Source organism: Xyrauchen texanus, chromosome 36, assembly GCF_025860055.1.
Source record: "Xyrauchen texanus isolate HMW12.3.18 chromosome 36, RBS_HiC_50CHRs, whole genome shotgun sequence".
NCBI lineage: Eukaryota > Metazoa > Chordata > Actinopteri > Cypriniformes > Catostomidae > Xyrauchen > Xyrauchen texanus.
Genome location: NC_068311.1, coordinates 9,410,852 through 9,438,481, shown reverse-complemented (window position 1 = coordinate 9,438,481; position 27,630 = coordinate 9,410,852). Strand labels below are relative to the sequence as shown.

Genomic DNA, 27,630 nt, shown 5'->3' with positions numbered 1-27,630 from the left:
AAAAAGGTGTTTTATTTGTTTGGTGTTGTGTGCAATTTTTGGACGCACACCAAATAGCTTTTAATGCAAAAAGGGGTGCTGAAGTCAACTGATTTAAGTAGGAGTCCTAACTATCTCTGTGAAAAAAATTAATAAGGCAGCCGCCTTTCTAAGGTTATTTTTGACCTGTAGTTTTGCTCCAAAATCATAGATACAAATTGTTTTTTTAACCCCTCTACAAAATAATCAATTACTCTGTAAATGTAGTCTTTCATCATAAGGACCTCAGGTTGAGTCGACATGAAATGACCCAAGAAATGTCAATAATTATGAAAACAGAAATAAATATCTAAGATGAAATAAGAACGATTGGATAGGAAACTGCTGTTTAACCCTTTAAACTCGGATTTGCCCTCTCAGGTGAATTTTCTTTTTCTAAATATTAGTCTACAGGTTTTACAGTCTTGACCAACACAAAATAGATATCTTTTGAAAGATTAGAAGCTTCACTTTACAATGCATGTAGGCATTATTACCAAAACTAAACAAGTGCTTTGAAATCAGCAGACAAATCAGAAGTGTTCCGTTTTGATAATTTTTTTTAATTGCACTGTATATATTATACACATTGTTGGAAAGCTCTCAAAGAGTTGAATAAAACCAGTCTTTTTGTTTTACTTACAATTATGTTGGTGTTGCTCATATGCCGCATATTTGCTTATAACTTCATGGGAAAAAAAACAGAACATAAAATATCTTTTACATATCATTACTTAGAGGAGGTGATTATCTTTCAAACGAGCCCACACACAAGGTAATCGAATGTATAGATCATTAGATAATCCACATGAAGCACAATGTTACATGTGGCCACCAGGAGATGGCGCCAAGTAAATGACACAGGCTCAATGATGCAGACTCATTGAGTCAATGGCACTCATTCTGTGAAATCTCATTATTAAAATAATGTCTGCTTGCTATGCAAACCTATATTAATTGTTTTGTTTGTATATGTAATTAGTTCTTATGTACAATTATTATGTTTTATTTGTTTGGAGAAGCTTTTGGACACTTGGAGACGTTTTTGGACACTATGATAAATAATTTTTGTAATGTTATAACTTTTGATTGCTTTATCCTATTAACACAAACATTTTCTCAGATACAGTATTCATGATTGGAAACAAAACAAATACAGTTTTTCAGAGCCACTTTATTTATACCCAGAGATATATAATGTCAGATCAGAAAAAGTACATTTGAATAAAATAATTCTTTGTTTAAATTTTTGGCAGTTTCTTTGGCTGAGAGTCTCAGAATGTATCATAACCTATATCATTAAAAAATGCAAAGGCTTCTTTACAATGATACCAAACCCTTGTATAACATACAGCAAAGGTACAATGGAAATCTTTGGGATAAATGTAAAATGTTTTTCCCATAGACTTCCATATTTTCTCATGTCTTACAATTATTACAATTATTAGGGTGATCTTTATAGAATTGAATTGGTAAATAAAACAATTGTGGAGCAGTGTATTTTCTCATAGATTCTCAAAATGGCACTGTTTTATGCCAAAATCATGTGAAATTCATGGAATCAAATTCCACTGGCTCTGCTCATGTGATGATATATAAGACGTTCCAAGAAGAGATTTTAAGAATGTGTCATAGTAAAAATGAAAATCTGAGCAGTGGACAGTCATTCCAGAGAATGCTTTGAGCAAGCAGGGCAACGTTTCAACATGTAGCTGATACATACCAAGTTAGATGTGCTGGAGGGACTGAAATATGACAGCTTATCCACAACGCATCTAAGGAGATTTCTCCTCACCTTGACTTAGGGAGCTAATGTACTTAAAATGCAATTTGTCATTTAGCAGACACCTTCATATCTAAAGGAACTACTAGCACACTTAAAACAGGAACAAGCCCCCCAGAACAACCTTGAGGTTAAGCATTTTTCTCAAGGACACAGTGGCAAAAGGTCATCGGAATAACTCTCAGGTTCATGCATCAGACCTTCCAGGCTTTAAACCCACAACCTTTGGGTTAACAGTTCATAAATTTTGCCATTAAAGTGAAAGTTCACCCCAAAAGGAAAGTTCTGTCATCAATTACTCACCGCATGTCATTCCAAACCCATATGACTTTCTTTCTTCCGTGGAACACAAAAGGAAATGTTAGGCAGAATAATAGCCTCAGTCACTATTCACTTTCACTGTATGACAAAAGAAAAAGATACAATTAATTTTGTAGAGGCACAAAATGCATAAAAGTATAAAATAAATATTTGTTAAAAGGATGGTTCAATGCAAAAACTTTCATTGAATAACTAAATATGCAATGAAATTGAATAGTGACTTCGGCTGTCATTCTGGAAGAAAGGAAGTCATATATGTTTGGAACAACATGAGGGTCAGTAAATAATAACAGCCTTTTCATTTTTGAACTTCCCTATGCTTTCACCATCCCTAAGCAATTCTGCTAAATTGCCACTTTACACGGCTGCAAACCCATTACTCAAATTAGTGGTCGACCTATATGGGATTTTCAGCGCTTAATTTTTAGATTATCATCAGCTCACACATTTCTAGCTAATCATTTCCAACTTATATCAACATATTGAATGAGTGCTGCTGCATATTTACAGTAAGTTAATAAGCTTGGTCTTTTTCAGTCACATAGCTGCGCTCATGTGTCGTTGTTGACGGGTTGTGCATTTAAAGGATCCTTTATGTAAGCTTAGTGTGGTGGCATACACCATTCCACCAGCCTGCTTCAACAGATGCACAACACAGACTGGCTGTATGATATAATGCAAGAAATATCAGAAGAATGGTACTCAGATTTAAATCAACAGCCTTAGGCAAGGCACAGGAACATCTTGGGCCTCCTTTGTAAACGGGCCCCCACTCCATAAGAAAAGCAGAGATAATGCTAAAAGTTAATGAAAGTATGTCCCAGCTGTAAAAAGAGGAGGCTCATTCATTCCATTTGTGGCTAGACTGTAAATCTGAGTATTTTAGGTATGTGTGAGGGCATTATTTTATTCAAACGCACAATTTAAGAGGAAATCACAGAGCACAAGAATTCAAGACATGTACTGTACCTCCTTATATTTGAGATATTTGAAAAGTCTTTACAAATGTGACATATCAATACAACAGTAAAACAACAAAGGAGCAAAATACAAGATCTGAACAAGTGATCTGACATCTGAACCAACAATAAACAAACTATGCAAAAAAAATTAGTAATTCAAAGTTTAGCAGTCTGTTAGGGTTAGGGTACATCTCAAAAAGTAGGCTAGCTATATAGTGTCAAATCAAACTAATAATTCACTTTTAATAATTCAAGTTTTTTTTAGAGGAGAAAATCAATTACGGTTTTGGCCAGCTGTCAAATTTGGCCTCAGAAAATGATGGCAGGGGTGGCCCGGTTTATAAAGATATAGTTTTACTCTAAATATGCATAGGAACTCACCTTTTGAGTCATTTCTATTGGAAATTCTGTTTGAGGCAATCTTACAGCATGGCTATCATGGCTGTTCTCCCTTCAAAATTCCCTTTGGAAGCTGATTTATCATTTGCCGTGTTAAAGGGTTAGTTCACCCAAAAATGAAAATTCTCTAATAATTTACAATGACAAGATTCAAAGAGAAAAAGGGGTTTTCTATAAATACCTTTTATCCTATTTATTTTGTCATTTTTTATTATTAGCTCTGTCTTATTATTATTAGCTGTCACCAAGAAAAATTCCTTGTATGTGTAAGCATACTTGGCAATAAAGCTCATTCTTACTCTGAGTTCATTTAATTGGTCTGTTCTCCCCAAAACCAAATAGATTGCTTCAAAAGACCACTGGAGTCTTATAGATTACTTTTATGGTGACTTTATCCTCTTTTTGGGGTTCTGGTTACTATCCACTTGCATTATACCTATGGAGCTGAGATCTTCTTAAAATCTACATTTATGTTCATCAGAATGAGTAAATAATGAGAGAATTGAAATGTTTTGTGAACTATCCCTTTTACGGCACTTTAGTAAATTGGATTAATGGCAAAAGATGAGCTGACTTGAAAAAAATTATTGCGTGTGCTTGCTGGGTTATAAGCTCATTTATTAATAGGCTAATTAATCTTTAATTTCAACCTTTATACTAATAAATCCTTCAGTTCAACCTTTGTCATTTTTTTAAATTAACATTAACATGGCTAAACAAGTTACCACACTTTTGCGGCATTTTACTGCAATGGCGGTTGATCTTGTTAAAGTACAATAGGCTAATCAGGTTACTTCATCATATTTTCCTGGCTGACAGAAGTTACTACACATTGGTTTCACACATTTATTTTGGTGTTAGAACATTCTGTTCTTTCTGCTGGCATGTTGTGCTACCCATAATATTAGGTAACTTGTACTTTAAATCACCTTTATGTTCCACTATAGCACAATCAGCTCACAATCCTCAACAGATGGTGGCAGTAGCACACTTCCAGTTAAAACATGAACCATACATATCATGGACTTGTCCAGACATTTTTCCATATGAAAGAAGTTCTGTAAATTGTTATCACTTATTTGCAGTCTATTTTTTTAAACTTGCCTTGAATCAAGGGCACTTCCTGTAGTTCATCATGTCAAGTACATATGCAGGGGCAAAAATTTCATCAAAATGTTGGGGGGGCAATAAACATAACAATTCTCAAGAGCAATTTTTGAAGGTTTTTTTGTTGTTGCCCCGTTTGCATTTGTATTATTTTATTTCTTAAACAATTATTTTAAGAATATATCATTGTATTATTTACAATACACATATTTTAATGATATTTTGGGGGGGGGACAACCCTCAGATGGGGGGGTCCTGACCTCCCCCGCTATTACCGCCTATGTACATATGTTACCTCCCTGAAAACCACAGATTCCACATGGGAAAGTTCCCCAATGTCCTGGAATAACTCCTTGGAGATCAAGTTGTAACAGATAAACAGTACTGACATATTCAGTGGCACTTAGAGTAACGCATATATGTATATAATGTACACTTATGTTACTCTTTTATAGATGTGGGCCCCCAAGATTGCCTCAAAAAGCTTCTGGGATATGTACATACTTAGGAGTACCTCACCAACATTATTAGTGGTGAAATAAATGAGAAAGATCAGAGATGTACTGGATTTCCATGGAGTGCTGATTATGTACAATGCTGCAGATATGAAGCAGGTATATCATTCAGTATGTGATGAAACTTAAAAATGGACTCATGAATCATCATTGCTTTCTTCAACACTCTTATTTCTTAATTGTTTGATCTATTCTGAGACTGCAGAGAAACAGCTAATAGTGCTGCTTATAAGATTGCTCATTGGAATACTTTATTCTGATTGGTCAATCATGGTATTCTACTGTTAAATTTTGTGTGTACTTATTGCTAAACTAATTAATGGTTCTCCAAGGCAACCGATGTCCTAGGTGTTTTCTGGCTTAATTAAATAATTTTTAATTATAATAATTCTTAATTAAACAAAAAGGTTGATCGTACATCCATTGGCACCAATGGTTTCTACAATCTACTTAAGCTTACGATGCTTTTGGGAAACGCAGCCTGGGCTGATTAATTGTCCGGTTGTGTGTAATTTTGAGATCGTTGGAGACCACTTCCACAGTAATAGGTTATCATTTGAATTTTTTTTTTATTTTGATACGTTTACACCTCTCATCCAAACTGGAACTTTCTTTTTGCTCTAGGGATGGGCATTTAGTAATCAAGCAATGGGCAATTTTGTAGTTAAGTACTCTAACACAGAAGAAGACGGGTAATTGATTACTTGAAATTTGGAATTTAACTTCAACATTTGAACCAATTTTTCTTATTTTAAAATGATCACTATGCATTAAAAAACATCTAGATATAAAATTGACAAAGAAACATTTGCACACACACGTAGAAACATACACAGATGAGCCAAAACATTAAGCCTGATATCCTAATATGCTGTTGGCCCTCCATGTGCTGCCAAAAGAGTGCTGACCCACCAAGGCGTGGACTCTACTATAAAACCTCTGAGGGTGTCCTGTGGTATCTGGCACAAAGACATTAGAAGCAGAAGCAGATCCTTCAAGTCCTGTAAGTTGCAAGGTGGAGCTGCCATGCATCAAACTTGTTGGTCCAACACATCCCACAGATGCTCAATCGGATTGAGATCTGTGGAATTTGGAGGCCAGGGAAACACCTGAAACTCTTCATCATGTTGCTCAAACCATTCCCTAACAATGTGTGCAGTGTGGCAGGGGCCTTCAATGGTGGTCAGAGGTCATCATGGGCACTCTGACCGGTCTTTGGCTATGCAGCCCAATACTCAGCAGGGTGCGATGCACTGTGTGTTGTGACACATTCCTCCTGTAACCATCATTACAATTTTCTGTGACTTGTGCCACAGTATACCATCTGTCAGTTCGGACCAGATGGGATATTCTTTGTTGTCCTCGTGCATCAATGCCTTGGGCACCCCACACCCCGTCGCCAGTATGTGGATTGTCTTGCTTCGGACCACTGTCAGTAGGTACTCACCAATACTGACCGGGAGTACCCCACAAATCTGGCTGTTTCAGAGATGTTCTGACCCAGTCGTCTGGCCATAACAATTTGGCCCAAGTCGCTTAGGTCTTTACTCCTGCCCATTTCTCCTGGATTCAAGACATTGACTACAAGAACTGATTGTTCACTTACCATCTAATCTGCCAAGACCTTGACATGTGGCGTGAAGATCAGTGTTATTCGCTTCACCTGTAAGTGGTCATAATTTTGGCTCATCGGTGTAAAAAATGCTAAACCATCTTGGATTCTACCTGGATTTGGATTCTTTATCTGGACTCCGATTCGATACAAACATAAGTAGTATATTACTGTACTTGTGTAACAATTCCAACATTTACCATAAGCTTTGTCAGTGGACAATACACATTCTGTTTGTGAGTCAAATGAGTGTTGATTTAAGTTTAAAGCAATTTTGTTTCAATCTCATTTGCTTTCTTAAATGTTTTAATCTATATCTTTGCATTATATCCACCAACCTACTCTTTACGAATTCTGTGTTGGCATCAGCTATTGAAAAACCTGTATCGGTCAACCTCTGCATTAGTGGTGTAATTTAACTGTGAATTAATGTTTTACACTGATATCCAAAAAAAATACAGATTAAAATTAACAAATATATCCCCTAACCTTACCCCTAAACCATAGCCCTCACTCAAAAGTCAAATGCACTTAAAAATGTAGTATGTTTATGTTACTTTAGTATATTTATGTTATTATGCCATTTTACTTGTGGGGGGCTGTTCACTCAAGATTCATTTGCTATGTAATTACTGTGCATAACAGGAACATCTTCCTTGGTTACTGGAGACGTTACACTCTGATCTGGTGCTGTACAATTCTGGAGTGGATCCATACTGGGAGGATGAACTTGGAAGACTTCACCTCACAGACAAAGGTGAACCATATGATTTGTCTTCATTTGTCACTTATAAGATTCAGAGCATTGTTTTATAAAATTGACCCTCCTATTTTTGTGTGTTTTACCCACCATAGGACTTCACCAGAGGTTTCTGTACTTAAGACAGTCATTAAAAGAGCATTCCTGTGGCCAGTTATTGGAGGGGGTTATTCCAGAAAAATTGATCGCTTTGCTCACAGACACTCAATAATTCACCGGGCTGTGGTAGCAGAGTTAAATGATAATGAAGCTACAAGGAAAATGGTCAAAACAGCACATGCTATTCAGTTTTGTGTGTTATGTTATAATGAAGTTTCTTGTGAAAAATACTCTTATGGGTTTGTATTTTCACCCTTTTATTTCCTACATGTAAGTGAAAAGTGTTTGTGCTCATAATGATTCAGATTTGTACTCTTATGTTTGGAGAGAATATGGACTGTAACACCATGATGGAAATGGACAGCGGGTGCTGAGATGGACCATTTATTGTATGAACTTTCTACAAATACGATAATTAATTTTGCTATGATGTGCAATAAGGTATGAATAAAATGTGATATTTATGTCATAATTATATTAGTTATGTCTTTTTAAAATAATGGCCATTTTAATTTATAAATTACTGGGTTTCATAAAGTATAAATATTACAATATTGTAGTATTATATATTTTTTTCAAATTAAAACTTTAATACAAGTTTATATTTTATCATGTCATAAATAATATTAGTTGCATTATGTCCTCTTTTTAATAATTATGGTTATTTAGAAAATGTTATTAGAAATATGATCTAGTCCAATTCAAATATTAACTTTTGTTTTTATCTCAATAACAGTAATACATTTTGTTTCCATTTAAAACTAAACTTACAATACTGCAATAGATTTTATGAATAAAATGAAATATTTATGGTACTGCATGAAATGGATTTTATGAAAAGTATATTTATTCATATAATAAATTAGTTATGTAGACATTTTATTTTTATATAGAAATTGTTTGGGTTTGCAAAGTATAAATAATGAATTACTAGTCCATATCAATATTACCTTTTTTTAATAATACATTTGGCTTTAATTTAAAACCAAATGGCAATAATTTAAAACTAACTGGAAATTATTACATCTTTCATTACAAAGACATGAATTTTAGACAGCGGGTCGGATAAAAACAAAATGTTTTATTTAACAATCAAAACGTGCACACAGAAAAAATATTTGGTTCAAGTTTAAAGGAAAATTAAAAGACCCTTGTGACATATTGACACGATCAAGTAACACCAATATACAAACATACACAATCTGAAACAATACCAGCACTAGAATGTTTAAATATTACACGTTTTCAAGGTGGGTATTCATGTGCAAATGACTACAAGCAGTTAAAAGTTGGTTAAAAAGCTTCTGCAATACACAACGGTTTATAGCTTATAGGTTAGGATAACACTAACCACACAACACAACAACTAAACACCTGAACAGAGCATTCAATAGGAAAACTAGTTATGTGCTCACAATGTTTGGTTCAGAATAATGTGCTATGCTTCGGTTTCAGGCAGGCATTGCTTAAGACATTTAACAGTGACACCATTAAACTCAGTGCAAGTTAAGATTATTTGTAATTCCAAACAAAATTTAAGACATCACAGAGAATGTTTAGCATAAAGGGACACATTTTAAAACTAAATTTAGCATAGAAATATAGTACGACTAATAGCTTTAGTATGGATATATAAGACTAATACTGGCGATCAAGTCAGAGCTTCAATACCTCGCTTGTTATTGCCATTGATACTAAATACATTCAATCTTATCCAAATACTTAAAATCTCAAACTAAAATGTTTAAAGACTTCCAAACCAATATAATGAATTAAAATGGACATAAAATGAGACTTAAAACGTCCAGACATGGATCTTCTCGGCTACTACACACCAGTTGGCGTGATCCAAGTAGGTGTGCAGAACGTGGAGCTCTTCTACGTGGTTTTCAATCAACTGCGTCAATTCTCCTTCCCTGAATACATGGTAGTACCTCAGACAAGAGTCCTTCAGCTGCTCGCTGCTCCATTCTTTCATCCCTCCACTTTCTTGAAGAGATCCTATACTTTCCTGTCTCTGCAAGAGCTCTTGTCTGCTTGATATACTCTCTACCTCCCCATGTCCTTCATTATTGGAATGCTCCCGTTGGTAGGACACCAAATCAGGCAGTGGTATTGAGGAACAATCATGGACAAGCTCCACAACCTTATCCCCATTACTAGCACTGCTGTTGTCAATTTTATGGACTTGTTCATGGGGATCGGAGATGAAGACGTCCTCTTCTAGACTTGTTCTGGCGGAAGATGAAAAGAGGTTAGAAACCTGTCTGATGAGACCCCTGGTACAGGTTCGCCGGCTTTTTCTCTCCGCCGCCTCATCGACAGAGGTTTGTAAAGTGCTGGAAGACGAACAGGACACGGTCAGGCTGCCAAAGTCCAGCACGGAATCCAGAGATCTGGAGAAGAACCAAAGCCTCTGTTGCTTCTGCTGGCAGGGGCTGGTCAGGTCGCCCTCGTCCACCATGGAGGATGTGCTTTTCACCTTCCTGTGTTTGTCGCTGGAATCAGGGTCTTCATTGACGCTTTTGTATCTGTTACCTCGCAGTCTGTTTCGACCCGACCCTCTCATGGCAGGAGAAGGAGGGGGACTGGGGTTCCAGGGAACGAAGACGTCTTGCTTCTCAAACTTGCGCCTCTTCTGCTCCATGGCCCAAACATAAATCATGATTCGCCCGCCTACGCGCAGTGTGCGTGCCATCTCCTTTATTGCTCGGATACGCCGTTCTTTGGTGGACATATGGTGGATTACTAAGCAATTGCAAGATTAAAAGGTGATCAGGTCATTGATTTACACTCTAGGCATTTAAAAGGACAGTTCACCCATTTACTCACCTTCATGTCTTTCCAAACCCATATAATTTTTTCCACTTAACAGCATATTTTTGAAGAATCTCTGAGCTACTGTTTTTCAAATTGGCTGGACAATATATTGAACATATTTTCAATATAATAAAAAAAAATTTTAACAAAAAATGTTATTCATCCTTTAAAAATTGTATATCTACTTGACTACAATGGCTGTTCAGTTGAAATTATGGTTTCTGCCATTGAAAAACTAAACAAAATTTTAGGCCTTTTCAGAGCGAATACATAATTATCAAGATATATAGTTGAATATCGTCAAACGGCTGAAAAATATTGAGGTATAATTTTTGTTGCCATATTGCCCAGCCCTATTGTCCATACAATGAAAGCATATTGTTGTCATGGGGCTGTCAGTCTTGAGAACAAAGTAAAGGGCAAGATTTCTAGTAAAAATGTTGGTCTATTCCTTTCACAAAATCAATCAAGTCACTCAACCATATACACAAGTGCAACAGTGGGTGAAAGGTTTGGGTGCAGTTCCGAGCATCATAGCAGTCATGACAGTGATGAGACATATACCAATGACACAGAGGTATCATACATCGCTACGTCGCACTGAAATACTTTTATGGGTCATTTATTTCTATATTTATTTGGAGTGTGACAGCCCCTAGTCCCAATATGATTTTTATTGTAGGAAAAAAGTAAATGTAAATATTCTTCACAATTTGACCTTTATGTGTTTCATGGTTTAAAAAGACAAGAGGCTGAGTAAATGACAGAAATTTCATTTTGGCTGAATTAGACCTTGCAATGCAAAACAAAATATTTGAACCTCATTAAACCAAAATCAAAGCAGATGTTGCTTAGAGGGTTTCACAAAGTGTTTAAACAATTATGGAACTCTGATATCATCAATGGCCACATTAATCTTTTCACTGGGAATTCATGAGGGGTTGCCAGGTGACGCAGCTGTCCAGCCTGACAACAAATACTCCAGTTACTCTTCCAAGAACTGCTAATATCCAGTAACCTAGTAACACCTCTTGTTTCCTCCACCTCATAAAGCTTAAATAAACCTATATAACCTCTCCATTTCAGATTAATGACAGCACTACCAGCAGCTTTAAATTAAATGGCTTGATCATGGAATTACTAGGATGTTAATATGGATGTTTGGATAAAATGTGCTTTTACGAATAAAAAATACCCATTATCCATTATGCTAATGACTTCATGTCACAGCCTGTTAAAGGAATATTCCAGGTGCAATACAAGCTCTATCGACAGCATTTGTGGCATAATGTTGGTAATCACAAAAATAAATGTCACTCATCACTCTTTCTTTATAAACAGCAAAAGCCTGGGTTACAGTGAGGCACTTACAATGGAAGTGAATGGGGCCAATTTTGGAGGGTTTAAAAAAGGTAGAAATGTGAAGCTTATAATTTTATAAAAGTACTTACATTAATCCTTTTGTTATAACTAATTTATTACTTGAGCTTTAAAGTTGTTAACATTGTCATTTTTACAGTCATTTTAGTGTTTGTTGACATTACATCGTTGTTACGTCCCGAGGGACATATATTATATCATTGTGATACTGATATTTAAATGTGGTTTATTGTGTCTCCCTGTACTTTCCTTGTTGTCACTTTCCATTAAGCAGGATAATGAGACCCACCTGTTGTTCTTCACACTTGATTGGCTCAGCCCAGGAATGGAGAGAAAAAGAGGCCTACAAATCACTTCACCAGAGAGAGAGAGATGCACAGAGAATATTTTCCTTCTGCATTAGTTATTCTATCTTTTGGTCCCAGCTTTACAATTGTTGTTGTGCTAAAGTGAGTAGGACAACAGTCTTGTCAGTTGTCTTTAAGAGTGAGTAGATTAACAAAATTTTAATTTGCAGTTGTTTACTGTTTATACTCCTGTGGTAATACCTTACAGTTGAATGTGCAACTTCTACAAGTTTATTACCCCAATTTTACTTTGTGAATCTATTTAAATTGTTTGTGTTGTGGGATCCTTTAGTAGGGAGGTGGACGCCATTTACTTTGAAATATTCAGTTTTCTCTTGGTTATTTATAGAGCGGGAGTTAAGGAAGTGATGCGTTTTCTTTTCTTTTCGAAAGATAAGTCACTCTCTAAACCCCTTTAGGAAGAATGTCTTTTGTTTGTTATTTTAGCCACTCCTGAAGTTTATCCCACTAAATTCTTTAATAATTGTGTTATATTTTTGCTGAACAATGTGTTGTTGTAATTTATGTGTTGATTTGGGACCTGAAGACAGGATCACTCTTGCGCTCTCTCCAAAACATTTGTTACCCACCTTCCCATACCTCTAGACCAAGGAAGGTGTGCCGTAACATCGTCATGGCAACAAAGTTGAAAAATTGTCTATAACTTTAAACAGAAAAAAGTTTAGTAAGTGATTTTACTAACCTAAAATCATGTAAACATGCAGATTGTTTATGTCTTGTGGCTATACTTTTGAAAAGTGAGCATTTCAGTGTTTACAGATTGGCCCCATTCATTTCCATTGTAAATGCCTCACTGTAATCTTTTTTTTTTTTTTACAGAAAAGGAGGGGCAAGTTAAAATTACTTTTTGTGGTTATCAGCATTATGCCACAAATGCTGTTGATTGAGGTTAACTTGTGTTGAACATGGAATATTCCTTTAAGCTAAAAATGTAGAAGCACACTCAATATATGCCCTTTAAAACAGTTTGGCCTTTTACTGTTCCAGTGCATTCTGGATATAAATAAATACAAGACATGCACAAAAGTAAAAAATAAAAATACTTTAAGCTGACTTGTGTGAAATTGCAGTCTGAATTGAATGTGATGAGACTGGTCGTTGTTCTCACTGGTTGCATGCAACAACAAACAACGTGACCTGTATAGTCCGATTCATGAACAGATGACTCGATTCAGTTCTTGAAATTAATTGGTCAAAAAGACTCACAAATAGGTATTGAGCTGATTAATTATCAGTTTGAATCAGTCTGAAGTCTCACTGAATCAATCGGCGCAAATACAGCAAGAACAATCACTGTGTTATGTGAACTTAAAGGGATAGTTCACCCAAAATTGAAAATTCTTTCATAATTTACTCATCATTACCCACATGCCATCCCAGATGTGTCTGTCTTTCTTCTGCAGAACAAAAATATTTTTAGAAGAATATCTCAGCTCTGTTGGTCCTCACAATGCAAGTGAATGGTGATCAGACCTTTTAAAGGTCCACAAATCACATAAATGGGCAGATTAAAAGTAATACATTCTCCAGTGGTTAAATCCATGTCTTCAGAAGTGATACGCAAATGTGGGTGAGAAACAGATAAATATTTAAGTCCTTTTATACTATAAATCTTCATATTCTTATGAAAGTGAAGTGAAAGTGGAAATTTACAGTATAAAAGGACTTAAATATTGACCTGTTTCACACCCACACTTATCATATCGCTTCTGAAGACATGGATTTAACCACTGGAGTTACATGGGTTTTTTATGTTGTTGTTGCTGCCTTTGTCATATTTGGACCTTCCAAGTTTTAATGACATTCACTTGCATTGTATGAACCAACAGAGCTGAGATATTCTTCTAATAATCTTTGTTTGTGTTCTGCAGAAGAATGAAAGTCATACACATCAGGGATGACATGAGGGTGAGTAAATGATGAGAGAATTTTTATTTTTGGTTTAAACTATTCCTTTGAGGCTCATAAGACTGTTTCTTCAAAAGGTACTTCATGAATTTGTTAATGAAATCATTAAGGAACTGAAATCCTTCAGTGGAACCAGAATCAGAACCTCAATTGATACATTTAGTGTAATTCCCATCCCCACTAGTGAATGTATTAAGATTTTTATGACGATGAATTACCTGCAATGGAGAGTACTGCGTCAAAACAGCCGTCTCTGTAGGGTAAACGCAGGCCATCACAAAGTTGCACCTCGTGACCCTGACTCCACGCAGAGTCCACCAATGGGCGACACACGTCACAGCCCAGTTTGAAGATACTCTCATTGATGTGCAGATATTTGCCATTGCCACATCCTGCAAAATTTAACATGATTTCATCACACCAGGCAACTATTCCTTGGACTATTTTTCTGCGTTGTACTTTAATATCTTGGTGCACTTTCATCCTTATTAAACTTTAATATAAAAAATTGTGTTCCTTTTAGGCAGTGATGCCTGAAACCACATGCTGTCATCTAAAAGACAGCATGTGATTATGGGCCATTAATCATAATCAGATTCTCCAAGGCAACAGATAAAAGATCGGATTGAATGGATTTCTTTTCAGCAGGCGAAGAGCAATTCTTGATGAAACCCTGCTGATGTTCATTTATAAACAAAACGTGACTTCAATATATAATTTCTTCGAACTAAAAGTAGGACATTTTATACCCTAGTTATAGAGTATGACAAATCAAAGAGCTTGTTTAAAGCTGCTGTGTGTATTTTCTGCACCACTAGTGTCACCAAACGGAAATGCAAAAATAAAATCACAGTTATTTTCAATGTCTTCAATAGAGCGCAACATTGGCCGCCCACTTTTTCAGCCATCTTGGGTCTAGAAAGTATTTTTCCTATTAATTTTTTCCATAAGGATTTCAAAAAATCCTTCATAAACCAACCAACCAGTTCTGAGGTGAATCGCAACATTACAAGCTTTGATTTAAAGTAAAAAAGTTTTTGAGAATCAGACAAAAAGACAAAGCTACAAGACTGTGTATTTAAAGTGACTGTGTACTCTTTCAAGATGGAATGAACCGTAGAATCCAATGAAGCTTTGCAAATGGGTAATCAAATTAAAAACAATATGGATTTAAAGTTGTAGTTTACAAGTATATAATCAATATATTAAACAGTATATTGCAAAATAGTCAGATAAATAGAAATATACAAGTAGTTTGAAAGTGTAGGAAGAGCAACTTGATTACGTTAATAACAATGCATCATGGAAGTGGGCGATAGCACTGTTTGTTTGCTGCAATTCTATGATTGGTGGATCTTTCTCTTCAGGATTCAAGGGTAGTTTATTTAATAGTGGAATTCCTAGTGAAGAACTAAAGATTATTTAGTAGAGATAGGCCACTTCTATTAAAATTAATAGGAGTAACTGACACGCGCACCCAACGGTCAACGGATGTAGTAAGGAAATTCTGCCTTACAGTTAAAAGAGCCAATCACCTTTTAGATACAGGCGTGTGAATCAACTCTAGAACGTGCATGCGCATTAGCTATACGATCGGGGAAAACTGCTTTTTTTAGCATAATATGTGGTAAAGAATCACAAGTTATGATTCCAGTATTGTCAGATTTTATTGCTGATTTGAAATATGTTCTTTGATCATAATCTTGACCAACCATTTTTGATATTTTGGTCTTTCACCATTCAAGTAGATAGGAGCTGGACATGCATGACTGGAAATAGCCTCCCAAGAGCATTCCAAAGATGGCCGACAGTGGACTGACTTGCTAGAAAGAAAAGATTAAACCATCTTTTAAAAATGAAGGCAAAATAATGTGGACTGGTGGCTTCAGCAGAAGCATTACCATCGACTAAAGGAATATTCCAGGTTCAATACAAGTTAGGCTCAATCAACAGCATTTGTGGCATAATATTGATTACCACAAAAACTTTGACTTGCCCCTACTTTTCTTTTAAAATAAAACAAATGGTAAATCTGGGTTCCGGTGAGGCACTTACAATGGAAGGGAAGGGCTTTACTTGAAGTTGTCTCTTCATTTTAAGGTGGGACAAAATAACATATCAGCTTTGAAAAAAACGACAGAAAAGCTTGAAGATTGAGCCTTACCTACATCAGCCACAATGCTGCCAGGCTCCTTCTCCAACAAGAACTGCTTGACCTTGGGCCAAGCCTTGTAACGGCTGTCGTTGAAGTACGGTGCGATCCTCTCGTAGACGTTGTGAACATGGTCTCTCTCCAGCTGGCTGGCAGCCTCGTCCATGCTGCACTCAATTAAACTTCACAGAGCATCTTTACCACTTAGCCAGACTGAAAGAGAGAGGGAGAGGAGGTGAGACACAGAATGAGACCTAAAGATTAATGCTTTGTTTCCACATCCAATTCTGAAAAACTTAATCCAATGCACCACTTTGATTGGCTGCTTCTAGACAGAGATGCATGACAAAGAAGTTTTTGTTACAGTATTCTATTTGAGACATAATACAACCTACTCTATGGAAAACAGTGTCGGAAATTGATGGCATTCCAATTAAGTTTGAATGATAATCTTGTTCATGATATAATGAACTATGCACTGCTGCAATATATACATACAAAAGCTTTCCACCCTCCAAAATGTTAATATTTTGGGCAAGAAAATTCATAGTTGCCAAAATAAAATCAGATTAAAAAGGCCAGCTGTGCAGCCCACCAAAGAAAAAGTTAGGGAAACTAATTGTAGAAATGCCTTATGACCAACAATACAGCCTATATCTGGAGCGATAAATTCACTGTCAGTGTGAACACCCCTTCAGATGCTCCATTTAAATGAGATGGAAATAGTATATAGGCCTACTGATAATGCTTATAGCTAAATGACAAAATAGGGGTTCTGATTAAGCCATTTAATAAAAGGTTAGGGCATTCTGTTGAAAACACTGTTCCTGATTGAAGTGGATTTGTTTTTACCGATCCAGGTAAAATTGTTTTGCAAAGTGTTGCTCTTCTGCCACTAGCACAAACAAACAGAGCAGTACGCCTCCTCACAGCAACACACATCAGATAGTCAGACATCTAGCACAACAGGAACATGCTTCACAATCAACTCAGGGCTGTATTTAATCTCCCCTCCTCCATACACACAGATATATATATATATATATATATATATTTGTTTTTTCGGCATCTTCCTCTTATCTCATCCCACCAGCTGCTCCACATTTGAACTAAATAATATTGTATTTTATATACTGTACACACACACACACACACACACACACACACACACACAGTTCAGCAACAACATTACAACCATCTGCCTAATATAGAGCATGCTATTCTTCTCACTACAATTGTACAGAGCAGTTATCCGAGTTACCGTAGTGTCAGTTTGACCCAGTCTGGCCATTCTCTATTGACCTCTCTCATCAACTAGGCATTTCCATCAACAGAACTGCTGCTCACTGAATGTTTTTTGTTTTTGGTACAATTCTGAGTAAATTCTAGAGACTATTGTGTGTGAAAACCCCTGGAGATCATGTCACAATCCAAATCACTGAATAATTTCAAATGACAATGTTCAGTCAATAATCTCACGGCCTGGCCAGCAGATCAATGCAGCCTTCATGTTGGCCGCTCGCAGGGCCAAGACAGGTCTGCAGAGAATGAATGCAATACAATGGAGGTTTCAGCCCATTTAATTAATGAAAAACAAGAGGCCTGGGTAGCTCAGAGAGTATTGATGCTGACTACCACCCCTGGAGTCATGAGTTCGAATCCAGGGTGGGCTGAGTGACTCCAGCCAGGTCTCCTAAGCAACCAAATTGTCCCGGTAGCTAGAGAGGGTAGAGTCACATGGGGTAATCTCCTTGTGGTCATGATTAGTGGTTCTTGCTCTCAATGGGCGTGTGGCAAGTGGTGTGTGGATCGCAGAGCATAGCATGAGCCTCCACATGCAGAGTTTCCATGGTGTCATGCACAACAAACCACTTGAGGAGATGTGCAGATTGACGGTCGCAGAGGCAACTGAGACTTGTCCTCTGCCACGTGGATTGAGGAGAGTACCCACGCCACCACGAGGACCTACCAAGTAATGGGAATAGGGCATTCGAAATTGGGAGAAAAGCAATTGTGAATAAGCAATTGATCTATTGGGTCAATATTTTCTTGAGAAAAAGATTCTTATTTCATAATGCATCAGTGATTTGGTAATTTAGTTTGGTGAATGTGTTATGTAAAAATGAAAAGGCTCATGCTGCCCTAAAGGGAAATTCCACAGCTATAAAATCACAGACGAGCCATAACAACACAGCAGCATGTGGGCTGATTGTACGTGTGCGACTTTTAACTGTGACAAAGGGTGAGTGTGAAACGCAGGCCGAAATTAGGAAATGAATATAGAGATGTAATTCAGGAAAAAGTCTCAAGCATGAGGATTAAAACCAAGGGAGGTTATTTTTGCAATAATTTTGCAGTTTTTCAAATATAAAAGCACTAGGGGATAGCTCACCCAAAAACTTAGATTCGGTCATCATTTACTCGGCCTCATGTTGTTTTAAAACTGTATATTTTACTTTTTTGTGTGAGACACAAAAGGAGATGGTAAGCAGAACGTTAGGGACTCTGTCACATTCACTTTTAATGTATGGAAATAAGAGAAGGTCAGCATTTTATTTTTTAGGGTGAAGGAAACTTTTAATCTTTAAATGAATATTCTGGGTTCAACATAAGTTAAGCTCAATCGACAGCATTTGTAGCATAAACACCCCTTTTCTTTGAAAAAAAAAAGCAATCGAGGTTATATCGAGACACTTACAATGGAAGTGAATGTGTTTCAAACCCATGTGACTTTTTCCATACAACACAATATGGAGATATTAGACCAAATTTTTTTTTTTCTCTCCATATTTTGAAAGTGAATGGTGACAAAGACTGACATTCCCTAACATTGTGTCTAACATACTTTGTGTTCTACATAATACAAAGGGTCACATGGGTTTGGAACAACATGAGGGTAGGGAAATGACAATATTAAATTATGGCTGAGCTATCACTTTAAAGGGATAGTTCACCAAACAATTTAAATTCTCATTTAATCACCCTCATGCTATCCCAGATATGGATGACTCCTTCCTTCTGCAGAACAGAATATTTTTTAGAAGAATGTTTTAGCTAAAACTTTTTTAGGCCAAAATGCTGATGCTTCAAAAAGCACATTAAGGCAGCATAAAAGTAATCCATAGGACTCCAGTAGTTAAATCCAGATCTTCAGAAGTGATATGATTGGAGTGTGTGAGAACCAGATCAATATTTGTCATATTTTGCTAGACATTCTTTTCCCTGCCCAGCAGGGGGCGATATGCAGAGAAGAATTTGAATCTCCAAAAACACAAGTATAATGTGAAAGTGATCCATTTCTCTGTTTCTCATCCACACATTCTCATATTACATCACTTCTGAAGATACTGATTTAACCACTGGAGTCTTAGGGATTACTTTTATGCTGATTTATGAGAGTTTGTTTTGCTTTAAAATGTTGCCACCCACTCATGGACCTACAGAGCTGAGAAATTCTTCAAAAAAATCTTCACGAGTTCAGCAGATGAAAGAAAGTCATACATAATTGGGATGGCATGAGGGTGAGTAAATAATGAGAATTAAAAATGTTTGGGTGAACTATCCCTTTAAGGCCTCTTATCAGACCTGGATGAATTTGGTTTGTAAACATTTCTAGTAATGATTACAGTGAAAACGTGAAAATGTCCCACAAAGACATATATATAAAGCTGAAATATAAACCAAAGCAAGATCATGCTTTATTAATGCTTACTTTTGCTATTTCATAGCTTTTAAAGTCATGTGTGGATTCTTATTTCAGTGTAGTTACAGTTTTCAGTGTTGAAAGAATTTAGATCTTTAGTTCTGTACAGCAGTACCGCCGCTCTCTAAATGCAGTGCATGCCTAGTGCCTAGTGCACCAACCCAGTCACTGAACACTATCCAAGTCGCCCCCTATCCACTATATATTGCACTATTTCAGGTGTTTGCCATTTTGTACGAGTGTCTGATTTCTGAGTGAGCCACTCGTTCCCTGCTTTGGTATACTGATTCTTACCCACAATGCACCAATTTCGAGTGTACATTCGAAGACAGTTAATTGCCCACAATCAACCGATGGGAAGATGTATAAACTGGGAGTTTACTGCTTCCTTCACTCCTGCAGTGTTTTATTTCGTGTTGAATGTATTATAATTACTATTTGACAAATCATTATTTGATCTAAATAACATGACATATAGAGGCCAAACATAGATACATTTTAAAATGTACTCTTTATTTGATAAAATGCATTTACTCTTTACATTAACACACAATACATATTAAAAATGACAAACAGAATGAAGATTTATTGTATTAATATAATTTTATTTAGAATAACATGTAAGGCCTAAGTATTTTAAAAGTGCATATGTGACGTCGTTTCTGTGACAGCCCCAGAGCTCCGACACTCTGTGTACACGTCAGCGTCCGAATTCACTCACTCATTTCAGTCGCTCACTGCTGAGATATAGTGCACTAACTGTCATCCACTATATAGGAATGTGAATGATTTCGGACACAGCCACGCTCTTCGCCATACGATCGCATCGCGCCAGCACATCTCTCGTGCACACACACCTTGCTGTGCACGTGCAGAAATGCTCTCGGTTCGCGCTCCAGTTCTCATTCACGTGAATGGCAGAGCTAAATGCATTTACACTTAACTTGGATGTTTACATGGATTTATACAGTTAATCTCCCCGAAGTAGCTGCAATAGTTAACAGTAAATTAGTAAATACTGCTCGTGACATTCGGGACAAAGCGCACGGATATATTGCTGCACTGATTTAAAAACGTACACTTAAAACGGATGTCATAATAGCCCAGTTACATTATCACCCTGAAAATTACCATCACATTACACAGAAAAAGCCCAGGTTAGCATTAGAGCCAAAACTTACCTCGACGTGCTGCCTTAAATTTAAGCGGAGATTTTAATCTTGAATTATCCGCTTGTCTTGGTGTTAAATGAAGGCACTGCATGACGAAACTAGTGTTTTTGACTGTGCGGAGCGAAGAAATCTTTCATTTTGAAGAGTTTGATGCTGCAGCATTGATGACTTGAGTGACAGCGTGTGCAGCGGAGTGAACTTCCATTCTCCTAAAAGTCCAATTCAATAATCTCAATAAATTACACATTAATTAAAATTAAACCCAGTAATGTACGCCGGCCATTGTAGAAAAGAAAAAAAAAATATCATTGGATACACACTTTTAAACCTACTCTAAAAAGTATTTTTTTAAGTAAATGTAGTGTTACTACCCACCTCTCACCCCAACACCATAGCAACCACGTAGCAACGTCCTGGAAACCACTCACAGCACTGTGACATTTTCGCAAAAAGTTCTGCACAGGAAAATACCACTGTTGTCTTCCGAAAAATTTAAAATCATAGTTTAAATATTGATTTTTAGTCATTATGTATCTTGTGGCACCTTTTTGATTATTTTTGTAATACAATTTTTTGTAATCAAAATAATAATAAACAAGGCCTGCGTTCACATAGCAAAACATTTGTTTTGAATCCATTATCCCACAAAACAACTGACCTGTAGTTTTAGACTAGCAACAGCTGTCTGGCCTTGTGAGTCTTGTCAACAAGGGAAGCAATATTATAGGTCCAGGTTTTCCAGAATGTGCAGTATCAAAAACACTTGATGGCAGTCTTAAATGTCAACTGGTGTCACTGCATCAAAAAGACATCATTTTTGACATCATCTGTCAAAAATGGCAAATAATTTACGTGTTTTTTTTCTGACCCTTGTTTTTTTAAAGGGCACCGTGCCACAAACACTTAAAAATGTCATCTCCCTACGGACCTGAGGTTAGTTTGCAGTGCTGTTGAGAACTCTGATGGTCCCTCATTACTGAGACTATTTTAAGATCACACCCACTGAAAGAAGGATGGGAGATGAAGGTTATGGCATCATTACCTCGCAACAAACAGCCCTGATGAGACTAAATTGCATCCAATTGTCCCTTCAATTAATTAAAATGCAAGCACAATGTAACTTGGGAGAATACTTAACAGCATCATCTAAAATTAGACACAAGTTAGACCTACCAGACAACTATTCTCTACACAGAAACAGCGGGTCTGGCCAAATACTGATGGAAACACAGAATAAATTATATGAGGTGCTATTATTTAGTTTTATACTCAGAGGATGTATTTGTTGCTCTTTACTATGCTGGATCCCCTTAACTGATGTCAGTCCCCATTTTCTTTCATTGAATGAGTACCTTGGAGTGGCAACAATTTTCTCTCCGTGCTGAAAGCATTTAGCAAATCATCCATTCCAGCTCCACACTGGGTCATCCATTTCCCGCTTTCTGCTCACTGTAAAGTGAATACTCGGTGTTTGCTCGAAGGCAAAATTTGTGCCAAACTACCTTCCCACTGTAAAGTTAGTTCAGTATGCTTTTAAATATCCCAAACCTCCATGTAGAAGATGCATTAAATTAAAAATAAATCAACAATACTAGAATAAAAGCTTTAATTGCTTAATTGCAACACAGTTCTGTGGAATTATTGTTTAGCTTACTCGTGAAATATGTCGGCAAAATTCTCTGGATTAAATTAAATTACCCAAAAAAATTTAATTAAAACTTTTTTTTTTTTTATTAAATTAGTTTAAAAAATACATATATATATATATATATATATATATATATATATATATTACAAACAAAAGGCCAAATATTACCAAAAAACATACTAAAATCAAATAAATTACCAAACAAAATATTGGTAATTCGATATTCAAATATTGGCAACAAAATATTATAAGGCCAATGCATTACTGCCCTTTCTTTATTTTATTTATAAATTAACTTTGCCCTATAATTCTGTGAATAAAAAAAGGTTAGTTGAATGTCATTATCAAAATGTTCAACACTTTATCAAGAATAGATAAGACTATCAAAACTACACTGATCATCCAAAACATTAAAACCACCTGTCTAATATCGTGTAGGTCCACCTTGTGCCAACAAAACAGCTCTGACCCGTCAAGGCATGGACTCCACAAGACCCCTGAAGGTGTCCTGTGGTATCTGGCACCAAGACGTTAGCAGCAGATCCTTTAAGTCCTGAAAAATGTGAGGTGGGGCCTCCATGGATCGGACTTGTTGGTCCAGCACATCCCATAAGTGCTCAATTGGATTGAGATCTGGGGAATTTGGAGGTCAAATCAACACCTTTAACTCTTTGTCATGTTCCTCAAACCATTCCTGAACAATTTTTGCAGTGTGGCACGGCGCATTATCCTGCTTAAAGAGGCCACTGCCATCAGGGAATACCGTTGCCATGAAGGGGTGTACTCTACCTCTGCTCACATATGCGGAGCTTCAACATCTGCAAATGTAAATGACAAAAATACAGCACTAAAATACATTTTGGATCAAACTACGCAATATTTACAAACCGATAAGATCAGTTGATGTATTAGAACGTTAAAGTTGAATTCTATTAAACCTTGTGCACACCCCACGTACACATGCTTGGATGTAGACTTTTGGCTTCGCTATACACAACGCATAATTTAAATTCATTTGAACCAACTCATCTCAGTTCAGGACACTCTGTACGGTCAATAAAGGATTACACTTTCGACGTACGTCATGTGACCAAACAACATGGCGCCGATCACAGTGGAGTTTGCCTTTGGGAGAAACGGCAACAAAACTACATCTGGTAAGAAACCCAATTACATTTTTTATATTAAACCTGTTTGAGTCAAAAACATTTAGTCTCTTAGTGTGTATATTAGGTGCTACTAGTTACAAAACAAAAAGGGAAATGAAAAAAGCACACAGCAGTTCTGCTCAGGTCTTAGGAGGTTATTATATTAGAATGATGATATGGTTATTAAAAATATTTAATAGGGAAGAGAGAGATATGTATTACTTACCTTTAAATTTTCTTTCCACATGTGAACAAACATGGTCATGTTTTCTGGACACACGTCTTTTTAGATTCCACAACAAACCTTTGCTCATGGCAATTACCTGCCCAATCGCATTCTTTTTTGCCATCATTATATTTAATAAACATTTGTATTTCTTTATCACAGTCTTTCAGATAATATCAGAAATTCCAACTTTCTTCTATGCCTATATGTTTAACACATTTTTGCTGCATTATACAAATACTGTAATAGACCGCGCTCCTTCAACGGTAATTGGTACGAAAAGTTAAAATGGATTGAATATAGTAAAGCAAGAGATAGAATAGAATATAGTAAAGCAGGTAGACATTCCCTGAGCACGGAGTTTACCTTCATAAAAGAGGATTACAAAAATTGTAAACGCATTCATTTGTAGATCGAAACTTCCAACACGTTAAAGTTGTGTTGGACATTGTTATGTTGTGTGCTAAGCTGGACATTCCACTAAGAGGGGACAGGAAACCATAAGACGAACTCAAAGAGAATTTCTTGGAGCTATTCAAGTTTATATCAAAAGTATGATCCAGCTATTGAAAATCGACTAAAAGATCTTCCACTAAATATCACACTTATGAGCCACCACATTCAAGACGAGCTGCTTAAAGATGCAGCCTCACTGCTGCTTCAGAAAATAAGACTGAACTAAACAAACAACCCTCACATTATGCAATACTTGCAGATGAGTAGAAAGATCAATCCAAACGTGATCTCGTTGCTGCATGTATCTGGTTCATTCAGTGGCATATTTAAAGAACGAGCAATATAGGTTTTGTTGAAACAGCAGATATTTCTACCCAAGGAATTTCGAAGAGGATCCTCGAAGTTATTAAACCACTTGGGTTGGATCTTTCTCTCTGTCAAGTTCTGTTTGGATGGTGCATCGGTTATGTCAGGGCACAGAGGTGGTGTTCAATTTCTCCAGAAAGAAACATTTCCGCAAGCTATGCATGTGCGCTGCAATTCCCACCGGCTCAATTTGGTGCTTTACACTGCTGCCAAAGTGTCTGGGCATGCAAGCAATTTTTTGATAAAGTGAATCATATACATCATTTCTTCACCGGGACTCAAAGACACGCTAGGTTCATGACACTACAGAAGGAGATGCATCCAACCCATCAATGCATGGAATTGGAAAATTGTGTGAGACAAGATGGAGCTCAAAATCAGGGTCTGTGCATTAACTCTTAGATTCGCTAGATGTAATACCAGAGGCACTGGCTGAATACGCCGAATCAAGTGGTCAAACCTAAATAGATGCAGAACAGCGGTTACAACAGATACAAACGAAGAAATTCCTGTTCCTTGTTACATTTCACAAACTGTTCGAAAGCAGCGATTTTGCAATGAAGGGGTTGCAGAGTTCAACACTGTGTGTAACTGACTGTATCTTTTTGATTGAAACACTGAAAGCTATTTATGAGACTTTCCGGGATGATTCATATGGTGACTTTGACAAAGTGCTCAGATTAACTCAGAGGAGTTAATGGACAAGCATGACATAGTTTACTGGGACATCACTTCTCGTGCACGCAAGCTGCCTGCTAAATTTCATGAGTCCGTCATCACCTAAACATTGGGTAAAACATCTGCTGTCAAAAGCAATGATGATTTAAGGGTAATGTGGAACTGCATACTCGACAGTCAGAAAGCAGAGTTGAACTGCCAATTTATAAATGATACATATGGGATTATGCGATTTTCATCTTCCTTTTCAGCTAGATCCTCCACATTTGGCATGAAAGAACTTTTGAAAGCCCAATGTTATTTGCGTGGCATTGAAGTCTGTGATGCTGAATACAGTTTTCACCTGACACATTAGATGCAAAATTGATACATAGAATGGAAAATTCTCCTCACTGACTGAAGTACTTGATAGCTGCCCTGCTGACATTTTCCCCAATATTAACAGCATGTTAAGGGCAATTATAACACATCCCATGATGTCCTGCAGTGTTGAGAGACTTTTCTCTGTAACAAACCGGATAAAGACTCGCTTGAGATCATCAATGTTAATAGGACGCTTTAACAACTTGACACTCCTTTCGTTTGAAAGAGAGCTAACTGACATTTTAAATTACGGCTACATATCAACCTCTTCAAATGAATACTTTTGACAACTCAGACTTGTTTAGAACAGATATCAGCCAAAGTAAGCAATATGGTTTATTTATTTTGTTAGTCTGGCCCACCTTGGCATGATTTTAATAAATTGCAATGTCTGAGTCGGGGATCTCTGGACTGTGACAATCTGTATACCGTAGTTGGTTGTCAAACTATCAATTAAATACATTAATATAGGGTTATATGTCATCGTGGTAAAATATTTTTTTCATTTATTAATATGATTATTATTAGTATTATAGAAAATACAAGAAAAATGAAATTAGATTTATTCAGGCCCACCCAATCAATCACTTTCTGCATCCACTACTGACCATGGCACAGTAAAAAAAAAAAAAAAGCATGGTAATACCATGGTACTTTTAAAAGACCATTAAATTCTAAAAATACAATCAAACATAATGAAATAATAATACAGAGTATAGATTATTTCTCTCTATATGTTCAAGGTACTAAGAAATTTCTAAATCCATTCGAAAATATATAATCCCAGACTACTGTGCTTGATTTGAGGTCAACCTACTCTGATTATTACATGGTCAGGGAAAAACTTGTTCATTACTCAGCACATGGTGGCATTCATTCATGCTTTTTAAGCAAGAATTATATTACACTATGATATAGGAAACAAGAGCAGATCCCTACTGAACAAGCACGACGTATTTAAACTTTAAAAATACACGAGAGAAGCATATTCAGAGAGGTAATCGTCATTCAAATGAACGCACATGTCAAACACTCGCGGTACTTATCATCTTCGCGTAAACTTTAAAAGAAATTCATACAATTCCATTCATTTGGTTCAGCGGCAAGTTTTACCTGCTGTTTATGTGCAGCCCAAGCTCCACGCACGTATCAAACCTACCTTCTCCTCTCAAGATTGTAGTCACTGAAGCATTCAATCCGGAGAGAGACAAGAGACCATTTCTTTAAATCTCGACATCCGAGCAAAAGACAGCGATGAATCCACGCCACCGCCTCACTGACTGTGTGCAACCGACCGGCTCAGGATTTACAGCGAGCATTTGATTCTAAATGCCAACCACATTCGATCCCAACACTGGAGGGATTTCCGATTGAACCGGTTCTTTTTAAACGATTCGGTCGAGCTTAGCGTTTGTGAATCACTTGAATGTAAACGCTGTGGGAGTAAAACATTTGTGAGTTTTGAGTCCTATATAGGTTCGATTTACAAATCAGGAAATTGCCGAAATACTGTTGTGAATCCTGAAAATGTAAGTGTGTCCGTTCGGTTTTAGAAGTAGGCTAAGCTTTTATTCTCGTAAATAACCGAACTCCGTGTGAATGTAACCGTATTTAGCACTCAAAACAGGACTGATAACCGTATTCTGCTGCTGTTTGAACATCGCCA

The 27,630-nt window shown here is 36.6% G+C and overlaps 1 protein-coding gene across 1 annotated transcript; it reads right to left on the bottom strand.

Annotated features, from left to right (window-relative positions):
* Positions 1-8,643: 8,643 nt before the first annotated feature.
* LOC127630195 (probable tRNA methyltransferase 9B) lies at positions 8,644-27,267 on the bottom strand. The gene is made up of 4 exons (XM_052107666.1): positions 27,124-27,267; positions 16,217-16,417; positions 14,271-14,444; positions 8,644-10,324 (listed from the first exon to the last, which is right to left on the bottom strand). The coding sequence occupies exons 2-4, from the start codon at positions 16,368-16,370 to the stop codon at positions 9,372-9,374; spliced, it is 1,281 nt and encodes a 426-aa protein (XP_051963626.1). The 5' UTR covers positions 16,371-16,417; positions 27,124-27,267; the 3' UTR covers positions 8,644-9,371.
* Between the last annotated feature and the right edge of the window lie 363 nt (positions 27,268-27,630).